At 33.9% G+C, this 12,804-nt stretch overlaps 1 protein-coding gene across 2 annotated transcripts in view; it reads right to left on the bottom strand.

Annotated features, from left to right (window-relative positions):
• LOC145297823 (conserved oligomeric Golgi complex subunit 3-like) overlaps positions 1-12,804 on the bottom strand; it is a 153,899-nt gene that overhangs the window by 38,847 nt on the left and 102,248 nt on the right. For both annotated transcript variants that reach the window (XM_080144145.1, XM_080144147.1), the window contains exons 14-17: positions 11,165-11,327; positions 10,876-10,985; positions 5,871-5,960; positions 5,555-5,675 (exon numbers count right to left, since the gene is read on the bottom strand). In XM_080144145.1, the coding sequence (XP_080000271.1) occupies positions 5,555-5,675; positions 5,871-5,960; positions 10,876-10,985; positions 11,165-11,327 (484 nt within the window). The remainder of the gene's footprint in view (positions 1-5,554; positions 5,676-5,870; positions 5,961-10,875; positions 10,986-11,164; positions 11,328-12,804) is intronic.

Raw genomic sequence — 12,804 nt, 5'->3', positions numbered from 1 at the left:
TATAAAAGCCAAGTACGTCCAAGGATGGAGTACTGTTGCCACATCTGGACAGGAGCTGCTAAAAACAGCCTATCCTGCCTTGACAGAGTACAAAATAGACTTCGTAGCTTAGTGGGAGATGCCCTTTTCTCTACCCTGCAACCTCTCTCCCACAGAAGAGATGTTGCGAGCCTATCCTTGTTTTATCGTTGTTTCCATGGCAGGTGCTCGTCTGAACTCCAATCTCTGGTCCCCCCTCGCCAATCTTTCACGACAAACACCCGTCTAGCTGAATCCACTGTGAAAAATTTCCCCCACTCTTTATCTGTGCCTAAATCAAAACGTGGATTCCATGAACAAACCTTCTTTCTTAGAACTGCACACCTGTGGAACTCTGTTCCGTCTGCCTGCTTCCCACCGGACTACAACTTGGATGTCTTCAAGTCCAATGTTAACAAATTCCTAATGAACCGCCCCCTAAGTAAACACTTCATCAAATCTCCACACTAACGTAATGTACTTGCAATAACCCTTATCCCTGAGTGGCTTCCGGGCCTTGATAAGTGGTGATCACTGTGTGTAAAAAAAAAAAAAAAAAAAAAAAAAAAACAGGTGCTTGAAAATAAGAGACAAATATATTTTCTATTTGCACGATTCTATGAGATTGTACGTCGTGTCATTTTTTTATTTCTCCTGAATACTTATTATTTAATACCACTTATTATTTAATTTTAATTTACCTAATCGCATTTTAGGCAGAAGAGTCAACATTTATTTCTATGCAAAAAGCATTGTACAGGTTCTTGCCATTTATTTAATAAAGTTTCCTTAGATACTTGTCAAGAGAAAGCATATCACTTATTGTTAAATATTTATTTTATATTAATAAACTAATAATAATATAATATACATATTATAATAATTAATTAATGATTAATTTTATAATAATTAATAATATAACATGCGTAACATAATTAATAAATGATTATTAATATTTAATAAAATTAAATAAAGAAAATACACAAATGTTCTTTTAATTGAAGAACAATCTAGAAAATCTTCAAGAGAACAAAAAAAAGGTATTCTTTTTTCAACTAAAAAAAAAAAAAAAAAGAAAAAAAACATTCTAGAATAATCCAAAAATTTTGTATAAAAGACTCTGTGCTTACAAAATCGATAATTATATCAACAGCTGTTGACCTATATGGTGAACTTCCTGTTTCTGACTCTAGCCTGTTTCACAAACTTTGCTCCAGCCAAAAGAAACTCTCCAAGAGGCATTTCCGGCATTCAATTAAAGATTTGAGTTTTGGGTGAATAAAAATTTTTCTTTTTAATTTCTTATTGATCAAGGGTTGTATGTGTTTTCAAATTCATCTGATTGAATACTGTTTGAAGAGTTGACTTTAAGTTAAGAAGCGTTACTTCTCTGACACCATTATTTCTTGTGATATGAGTACGGACAGAGTAGTTGTAAATATTAATTGTTTTTGTTTCATTTTTATATTTTTATTTTTTTTTTACACAGTGATCACCACTTATCAAGGCCCGGAAGCCACTCAGGGATAAGGGTTATTGCAAGTACATTACGTTAGTGTGGAGATTTGATGAAGTGTTTACTTAAGGGGGCGGTTCATTAGGAATTTGTTAACATTGGACTTGAAGACATCCAAGTTGTAGTCCGGTGGGAAGCAGGCAGACGGAACAGAGTTCCACAGGCGTGCAGTTCTAAGAAAGAAGCTTTGTTCATGGAATCCGCGTATTGATTTAGGCACAGATATAGAGTGGGGGAAATTTTTCACAGTGGATTCAGCTAGACGGGTGTTTTTCGTGAAAGATTGGCGAGGGGGGACCAGAGATTGGAGTTCAGACGAGCACCTGCCATGGAAACAACGATAAAACAAGGATAGGCTTGCAACGTCTCTTCTGTGGGAGAGAGGTTGCAGGGTAGAGAAAAGGGCATCCCCCACTAAGCCACGAAGTCTATTTTGTACTCTGTCAAGGCAGGATAGGCTGTTTTTAGCAGCTCCTGCCCAGATATGGCAACAGTATTCCATCCTTGGACGTACTTGGCTTTTATATAGATAGAGAATTGCATCAGTAGGGAGATATCTTCTGGAGTGGTAGAAGGATCCCACCATCTTTCCAGCGACCTTGGCAACAGACTTGATGTACGTGTTCCATTTCAGATCAGGAGTAAAGGTCAGACCCAATTTCTTTTTATAATTTGGAATCGATTGGTGTTATTTTCTCTTTAAAATTGTGGCATGTAATACCTTAGATTAAGCACGTAACATACTCTTTTGATAAGTGGTGATGCCTATGTAAAAAAACAAAAAACCAAAACAAAAAAACGACTATATGGCAAATTTCGAGAATGCGGAGGTTGTAGCGGCAAGATTTATGAGGTGCATATTTTCTAGCATTTCATAATATTGAGCATTTTAATTTGCATTCTAACTCATTTCTTTGTGATCCTCTTTTCAATGAATGAATGATGCTCAACAACAACTGCTGTAATAAGTCCTCCCTCTTTCCGAGGCACAGGTTTGATTCCTGTATAAATCTCAGGTTTTTGTTTATTCCCAACCCTGTGCACTAAATTAACCGTTTAATGAAAGGTATTACTCACTCAAACGAAGTGTCATCGAAAAAGTAGAGAGATACATATTTTCACTAGATAACATAGATAGATAGACATATTAGGTGCCTGTGCAGAATTCACCCTATTTTAAAAAAATAACGAAAAACCTGTATGATACACGTATTCATGACGAAAAGAAAATATTGTACATGTAAGCTGATCAAGTAGTTTTATTTTTTAAAAAAAGAACATCAAATGTTATGGCTAAGCAAACAGCGGCAATATTGTGACGCCATCTTGAAAACCGACTGAAAACAAGGGAGATAACTCTAAATAATTGAAATTTGGGAGATTTTAGAAAACCATTCTTAACATAAGAAGGGAAGTGGTATTGGAAAAATTCAAATTTGCTTAAAAATTATTTTCTTTATAAAAATAAAATTACTGGATCAATTTAAGCGATTTTCGGAATATGATATTTTCTTTCCACCACAGGTACGTACACCAACCAATCTTTCTGTATTCTTTTTAATTTAAGGTGAATTCTGGACAAGCACCATAAATTATCATGCGAGTATTATTTTTTTTCTTTTGTCATAAATAACCTTTTCTTTTTATTCATAAAAAAATTTGTTTTATAAATGTGACTATATTTCTATTTATAATTTTGAAAAGACTAGGAATATAATTAAACAACATTTACAGTATATATATATATATATATATATATATATATAAAAGCATTTTTAGAGAGTGCAGACTTCCACCAATGTCCACCAGCATTCTATCTGACCATTTCACTCGATTAATCAACTTTCGAAATATGTTTTGCAAGCATTCTTACTTTGGTGTTAATTTTAATGTAAAAAAAAAGGCACATTTTATGCATTTATTGTGTTAGGCATTTAAAAATATAAAACAAATATTTATATTATTAAAAAACAAACAAAAAAAAACAAAGCTCTAATATACAGGGTATCCACAAATTCTGGCTACATAATCTCCAGGATGCCCACAAAGTCTGGCTACATAATCCACAAGGTACCCACAAAGTCTGGTTACATAATGTAGCCAGACATTTTGTGGGCACCTCGTATATGTAAAAAAAATGAAACTGAAAAAGAAAGCAATAAATTATTTTAGATAATAAAATATTTTGGGGGCTGAAAAGTGTTCGCTCTTGACTTCACCCCAGATGATTCTCTGCTCGTATGAAATTTAGGCATAACAAATTGCTGTTTTGGTTTTTTCCATTAAAAATCTTTGTAAAAAAAAAACAAAACAAAAAAAAAACCCCTTTTTTTTTTTACTTAAGGGAATATAATATAAATTAAAATTAGGGGAATATAATATAAATTAAAATTAGGGGATTATAATATAAATTAAAATTAGGAGAATATACTATAAATTAAAATTAAGGGATTATAATATAAATTAAAATGAGGGTCACATCAACAGAAGACATTGTTGTATATTTGTTGTGCCTTAATTTGTTGTCCATTCATCTGGAAAAAAAAATCTGACTGCCAACTCAATGTCAGTTTTTTCTAAAAAAAAAAAAAACAAGGAGAGATCAGTCAGTTTTTTCATTTAACCAAGTAATAATAAGTGAAAATTGATTTTTTTTTTCAAACAAATTATGGCTGTTTGCAAGTACATACATCCAAGCAGTCACCAAAAGGGAGACCCATGCAAACCATGGTAGTCTGTCAACACATAGAAGGATATAAATTACATCTATCAGTCTTGGTCCGCTATTACTTGAATTTGTGTGTCACAATTATCACAGACATAAGTAATTATATCTCCATCTTCATTTACTTGGGTTCCAATCCTTTTGTGACAGTCAGGTTGAACGCTGGTAGTTTTTTTTTTTTATTTTATTGTTCACCTTGTGTGCGCGCTTCAAAGCTGTAGACGGAGGAAGATGCAGGAGTGGGTGAATTCAACAGAGGGCTTGTGCTTCTCTGCAGGTGTTTCGACCTGACAACATCTGTGGGGGTCAATTACTTGATCTATTAATCTATAACAACATAAGCTTCATCCCATTCCTCAGTACATTTTGGCTACTGACCATCATGCGTGACACTTTGTTGGCACCTGCCACCATCTGTCTTATGCCATTCTCGCACCCCCACACAAGAAGTCACATAACAGAGATAAAAGGGAGGTAACTCCACCTGAAACAGAAAATGAGTTAGCTCCCCTTAATTATAATTTTGTTCATCTAATGATACACATATCAAAGAGCTTTTATTTGGAATGTGATATTCACATGTGCCACATACTGTATAAATATAGAAAAGTTTGGTTGGTTGGTTGGTTGGTTGGTTTTGTTTTACGGCATATCAACCCTTTTCAGGTTATTTAATGCCAAATCCAAAGATTTTGAAGAAAAATTTTTTTAATATAATATATTTGTTGTTTTCAAGTCGATTTCTATTTAACCCATAGTTGGGACCCTAACAGGTACTACCACTCCGGGTCAGAGTGGACCTGGGAGTAATGGCAATTAAAGGGTGGCTCCACACTCCCCAAAGCCCACAAGCTGGAGCCTCACCACTGGATATAGTTTAAGGTCACATCCAGGACCAAAGGCTTGTGTGTCGGATTTACAATATTTCTTCAAATCCAACATAAGTTCTTAGCAAATGGTCATCTTAAATAATCTAATTATACCAAATTTCCACGACTAACGTTTACTATGCTATTGTCCCAATGACTATCGTACACAGATTAACACTTATCCTTGAGTGGCTTCCCGGCCTTGACATGTAGTGACGCTTTCGTAAAAAAAAAAATTAAAAAATTAAGGATTAACCAAACAGCAACAAATCTGTTAGAATAATGAGCCAGAGTTCATCACAGATAATCTAAAAAACTTCTTTTAAAAAATTTTTTTTTTAAATCTAATAATTGTTTGGTTTGGAAGATGGACAAATCATTTGTTGAACAAAATTAGTTTTCTTATGTGATTTTTCAAATACTCACATTTCATCTTACTGAAATCCAATGACGTCTCCCGGATGCTGAAATCCGCTTGGAATGGAGCAATTTGTTCTCGTAGAATCAGCAGATGTTTTATCATAAACATCTGACCATCAAGAAGGGTCTGTAAAAACAAAAAAAAAGTTTTCAAGACATTTACCAAAATTTGAGTTTTGCTAAAAAAAAACAAAAAAAAAACAAAAAAACTGGAAAATCATAAAAGGGCGGTAATCCTTTTTTTTTCCCCCCTCTAATTCAAATTTCACATGTAAACAATTTTCTAAATGAAGAACACAATTTCTTGGAATGTCAATCTTACTTTACGTTTGATGATTCCGTCTTTAGCCAGCAACAAACTCTGAATGCATGATTGAAGAGCTTCTTGGGAAAGACCTTGGAATGTTGTGCGCTAAGACAGAGAGAAAACAACAAAAAACAACATTAGTTCAAACTTACAACAACAAAAAAGGCTAATAATGTATATATCTGCAATATTACTCTAGAACTGATTGATTCTTAAGAAATTTGAAACAAGGATTATATATATATTATATAAAAAGATGGCGGAAGTGGGGAAGCATGGCTTTGGAAGTCTTTTTACCCGAATACGATGTTCAGCATGTTAAAAATATACCTTTTGTTATAAAAATCTAATGGAAAAACATCTGAAGAAGTTGGTGGGGACAGGATATTTTTATGGACACGTAAATCGAAAAATTGCCTTCCCACTAATGAAACAGCTGTAATGAGAAAAAATCCAGGAAATAAACAAAGGTTATAAAAAAAGAAAACGTGAGTTTATGAATTTTCAACAAAATTTTGCACTATATATATATATATATATATATATATATAAAATGAAAATTACAATTGAATTTACCAAAATGATCCAAGATGGTAAAATTAAAGTAAATTATAAATATTAAAGAATTAATATTTATAAAATTATCTCAGCCAGATATAAAAGCTCGATAATACCAAATAGGAAATAGAGCTTATAATATGAGCAAACAGTTAATAAAATATGTTAAAACACACTTTGAAATGAGTTAAAAACATATTTAATCTGAAAAGGAAACACTAGATAAATGGATAGTCCTTAATCCGCGGAGTTTCGAAGAAATACTCTCCTTCTCATCAGAGGGTATATATATATTAATTAGTGATGATGTTAACACAATTTATTGAATTAATTTAGAGTTCAATATCATTACTTCGAAAAAAGTAAACAAAAGATCAAAACGATGTGGAGTTTCAAATTTAAGTTAAATCACTTGACCTAATTAAGAGTACTTTAACTAAAAAATAAATTATAAATATAGCAATTAATACGACTTGAAAATAGGACTTGAAGTAAAATAAAGTATAAAACGAGTAGATATCCAAAAAAAACTTTAAAATGAAATAAAAATGAAATAAAAATGAAATAAAAATAAAACAATTCACAAAAATAATTGCAATTAAGATAAATACAATCTTGTGTAACGAGAAAAAATAGAGTGTGTTGGTTGTAAGTGTTTCAGAATGATGTTTTTCTATGTTTTTTAAGATGAACATATGATGAGTAAGTGACTAAAAATGCAACAAAGACACAATTTTGCAGACTTGAAAAGTAATGAATTACCAACTGAGAAAACTTGATATTTGGAACTAGGAATACTACTATATTACACTAAATCTCCGAAACAGTGTTTTATGGTAAACAACTGATGATCCCTTGAAAAAAAAAAAAAAAAAAAAAAAATTGGTATTATAGTAAATTCGAGAGAGTTGATGCAGTGATTGCAGGTGATTAAATGACTTACTGACTAGATGGTTTTTTTTTAACGAATGATAAAAAGTAATTTTTTGTATAGTTTCAAATGTTAAAAACTTCAAAGACTATATATATATATATATATATATATATAGTCTTTATTTGTTTTACATAAGCAGTAATATGTTGCTTCACAGTCATGAGCATGTTTCGGTCAGCTAGCTACCAGTAACTAGAGACTTCTTCAGGCGATACTGCTTATTCGAAAGCAAAGTTTGCTATGAAAATATCGGATCCTTCTCGTCACAGGGAGTTAATATCAGGAAGTTCCGTCAAATGTTGTGAAAAATAAGATTTGGTTGTATGTAAATAAGACTCAATAGGGGTGTGGATTTCAGTCTGTGTTGAAATATAGAAATGAATGGGAAAGATCGAGATAGAGTTAATGGAAGACTATAAAGAATAGTATTTTTATACGTGTGTGATGACCGCCCTAAATCTTAAACATACTAGAGTGTATAGTTTCAATCAGTAGGGGAATGTGAATTTGACATATCTATGCTAAATGGTTTTCAGATTTAATCGGGATTATTCAATTATAAAAATCTTTTAATTTGACAAGAATTTTTATGTGGTCAAAAAACGCACAACTTACGTTGCTCTCTTGTATATACCCGCCCCACTATCATCCCTACATACATTAGTGAAGAAGTTAAGCTATAAGGAAGAAAAGGAAAAGATCCAAGAGAGAAAAGAAAGGGAAAGAGGAAGAATAAAAAGGGGGAAACCATAAATAATTTATTGGTGAGGATTCTAAGGCATGCCTTTCTTCTTCCTACTCGTCCCCCATCTCCGTCCACTCCCCTCACTCTTATTCCCATCCCTCATCATAGCTTTTTTTTTGTATTTACTAGGCGAAGCTTTGAAAGTTATATAGCAATAATAATAATAAAATCTCCAAATGTATATAATTAATTCATCTCCATGCTTAGATATAATCATCTACTCTAATTGTGATAATGATAATTAAAAATAGAAGGTAATGGGGGATAAAGATGTTTGTGACTGTGATATTTATAATAATTAATAATAATTTTTAATATAATTATATTGATTAATCATGGTAACAATAATGTGAAGAAAGTGTCTAAAGTAGAATTCAAAAATCAAATAATGGATTTCAAAAAATAGAAGATGTAAATGGCAAGAAACAAAAAATGGATGGATCAAATGCTATGGGGCAAAAAGTGTAATTTTTAGTCATTTTGGTGCATTTTTTACCTCTCTTGAGCCCTTAGGGATGCCGAATCCCAGTGTAAATGGATAATGGTGCAGTTTCAGATGTATATTTCAGTTGATCACCGTAAAAAAACACTACATAATCAGACATATCAAGTTTTATTTTGAGAAATATGAATAAAGAACCACCAAAAGGGGCGTTTTTAGCTGTGAAAGTCTCTGGGGACACAAACCAGAATTTTGCCAGGGTTACCCATACTGGATTTATATTAAGAACAATGGGCTCCACATTTTGACCAAGTTTCAGAAAAATCTAATGGATGGATCAAAAGTTATGGGGCAAAACATGTCATTTTGGGCCATTTTGAGGCATTTTTGACCTCTTGAGCCCCTGGGGACGCAACAGGAATTTTCGCAAAAACAATTTTTTTTACTGTGTACATCTATTTAATGAAATACAATTTGTGGCAAAATTTCAGGAAAAACTAATAAACAGTTATCTGGCAATCGTCCAGAATAACGGATGGACAGACACGTAGACATCACTGAAAACATAGGTCCCTCTCCGATAAAATTGGTTTTGTAGAACATGATTGAGTTTAGCAAAAAGAAAGGAAACAAAACAATAACATCAATGTTTGGTGAATTTTAGTCAAGAAGCTAGTATTTTCAGACAGCCTGATCTGGTAGCACAGATAGCAAGAGAGAGAGAAAGAAAGAAATATAAATACATACATTTAAGATTTAACGGTTGAAAGACCAAACGAGTGCAAAATTAATTTTAATAAACATTTCTATTTAGTAAAATAAAATGGAAATTGAAATTCTTTTGTGTGTGTTCAAATTTTACTTGTATCAGCTATCATCCTGGCTGGATTAAGCCAGCTTCCTCCTGAGCACAAACCATCTTGAGTTTCAACAAACCTGGGCCAGGTCGCAGGAATTGGCTAAGCACTCCTTGAGACAAACTACTTGTATGGTCTGATAGTACCCCCAGGTCATCCTTTATTGCTGTGGCCCAGGTCTTCAGATGCCCAACAGTATGTTTGTGCCAGCCATGTAGAGAGGGGGGGGGGAGAGGACCTTGCAAATGAGCTCTTCCTCTGGTTGAAATGTTGTTGAAGAAGGATAGATTGTAGGGGGTGGGGGGCAAAGGTTTAGTCTTCCTATCTATATAAAAATCAGATATGTCTGAGGATCAAATACAGTTGCAACATCTGTGGAGATGTTACTAACAGGACATTTTCTCATCCTGACAAAGTAAAAAATCGATTTGCAATCTAGTGGGGAATGATCTCTTCTATTCTCTAACCCCACCCCCCACCCCCATTTTCCAATCTCTGGTTCCTTCTTCTAATGCATTCACAGCAAAAACTTGTCTTTTGCCACCACTCCAAAGAACTTTCTTTTTTTTCCTAAGTGTGCAAAAAACAAAATGCAATTTACACGAACAGAGTTTCTTTCCAAGAACTTCAAATATCTAGAACACATTGCTACAAGATTGCTTCCCTAATGGCTACAACAGTTATTTTCAAATCCAATGTGAACATAAATCATGAAAATTCATTATTTTCAATCTCTGCATAATATTCTTAAACCACAGCAAAATCAGGAAGATAAACCAGTCAGGGAAAACTTGGATGCAAGTAATTAGACATGTCCATACAGAGTGGAGGGAGTTTGGAGAAAACTGACCTTCTGGATAATGAACTTGTGAAATATTAAAAAAATTATCTGACACTGGGACAAGGAAAAAATCATTACATTAAATAAACGTGTGCATGCAGAGAGAGATCTATCTGACAAACGCTTACCCCAAAGTGGTTTGATTGTTTGTTGTTATGCCCTCCCATACATCGTGAAAATGTTAATCTGTTCAACAGATGATGTATGGGAATAATCATGTATGGAAATAGTAAGGTATCAAAATGATAATGTACCTATTTACTATGCCTCCCCACGGGACAGAGTTAGACACCAGGGTCGTTTTTTAACGTGGAGAAAAGGTACAAAAATAAAAATTGTCTCAGTCGTGAAGGATTTCTCCTCCACCAAAAGAGAACAAGAAACAGAGCTGCAGCATCTGAAAAACAGATACTACACTTTGATCTTGACCAAAAGGCCAAGTACTGGGAGTTATGATGTATGGAAGGGCATAATAACAAGCAATGATGTCACTTTTAAATCAATACAAAAAAATTTCATTAAAAAATATATCAACTTCATTTTCACAAGAAATTGTTTTGCGAATGGAAAAATAAAAAAATTTTCTGATTTATTTTGGCAAAATTATGTGTTAACTTGGAAAATAGACGCAATAAATACTTACATCAATGCATCTGTACAATTTTGATAAGGTGACTAATGTTCGTCGGACAGTTGGGTACCACATTCCATGAAGATCGGCAGGAGACATAGGCATGCTGGATGTATTTGCATCTTGTGTAAAAGAATAAAAATAGTTTTGAAAATAACTTCAAATAAAATGTCAAAAACATAATAAAATGTAAAAATGTAAAAAATAGGATAGTTTGAATCAAGCATTGATATGCCAGACAAATTGCTATTTAGGCCTAACTATTTAAATAATTTTATATGTTAGATATGAATATACTTACCCATCGTAAAGGGTACTGTATCGGAAATTGAATCTTCTGCTTCTTCCTTGATTTCACTTTCAAGATCCCCTGATGTTATTTGTGCTACTTCCATGCTCGTACTGGAAGCGTTTGAAGCATTGCGTGAATGTCCTTTATCCTTTCGGAGATTCTCAGAAATACTCTGGCAAAGGAAGGAATAAAAATAAGAAAAAAGATGGTTTCTTTAATTCCCGTATTGAAAGAAGAATCAATATTATTTTTAATTTGCTAAAATTCTATCATTTCAATGGTGGATGTATTTGTATAAAAGAATCTTACAATAGTAAGTCACTAGCCTATTGCCAAACGTGCAATGTAACTTTTTACGAGAATTGCTTTGGAAATTATTTTGTGTTGTTATGTAACGGAACGTGTCACGCACGTCATTTTGTGACACAAGAGTCACGGCAACAGATCGTGATAGTCATCGGCACCAGATTATAACAGGTATATGTCACTGGCACGTGAATGTGACACTTTCGTGTCCCGGGCATGCGTCGTCTAGTAGTGGACCCCTCCAGCGTGACCAGACTCGCACTGGTCACTGGAAAACATACCTCCGCTGCTCAAGGCACGTTAAACGTGCATGACCCCAAGTCCGTGTGGCAACATTGTCCTCTTCGGCCGTCACTCTGGTTTTGTGTATGTGTCTTCGTCGTCTGGCGTCAGGGCATACCTGAAATAAACTGCATCTTCACTTATGCCGGCAATCGAAAAACAAAGAAAAAACTCGTCATTTTCGTTTAAACCAAATAAAATAATTATTTCCAATCATTCTACATTTGTTTAAAGTCGTGTTTTCGTTATCCGCGCTTCGTGATGCAGGTTGTATACTTGAGATATCAGGTTAATTCTCTAGCTAAGAACAAGATCTTTTCAAGTTAGTTCTTATTAATATTTCTGCCCCTCTCACCCCCAGGCGGGGCGAGAGCCGATGTGTACGCTTCGCTCGCTAGCTAAAGACTGCCAAAACCCTTCTATCTTTTTCGAGTAGACAAATGTTGTTTATAAAAAGCATCTTCCTTCCTTTTCTCCATTATCTTCTATTCCCCCCTCTTTCTTCTCTTGTGAATTTCTTTCTCTATCCCTCTATTTTCTTATTCTTTTTTCTTTCTCTATTGTTTTGTGAACATATCTGTCAAACTAGCTTGGTGGTCTCCGAGTTAAAACACCCCGGGTCCCCAACTCCGAGCAGACATTTGGAACCCAAATTCTCGCGACTGTCCGAATCAATTACGTTAGTTAAAACTCATTCTCACCAGATCCAACTAGAAAAATAATCTCTTTGTCGAAATTCCCATTTTCAGACTTATCTCTTTTTTTTCCGCCATTAAAACAGATACCATTTCTCCCGAAAATCTCATAAACGCCTGTCTTAATCTTTGACACAGTATCAGCAACCCCCCCCCCCCCCCCGGCCATAAGCATTCTTATCTTCACCTAGCTGAACGGGACACCCAGCATCGTCCGGTGTCCCGTCACAGTTAGGACTTAATTTATCTTTCTCAAATAAAGAGAGAATACTTTCTTTCATGAACATTAATTGTTGGTCACTGCTTTGCTCCTTGCCATAATATATAAATTTTATCTTGAATGTACAGCCTCTTTATTACTAAAAT

Source organism: Euprymna scolopes, chromosome 18 (genome assembly GCF_053919585.1).
Source record: "Euprymna scolopes isolate OS-2025 chromosome 18, ASM5391958v1, whole genome shotgun sequence".
Taxonomy (NCBI): Eukaryota; Metazoa; Mollusca; class Cephalopoda; order Sepiida; family Sepiolidae; genus Euprymna; species Euprymna scolopes.
This window is presented reverse-complemented; position numbering and strand designations above follow the sequence as displayed.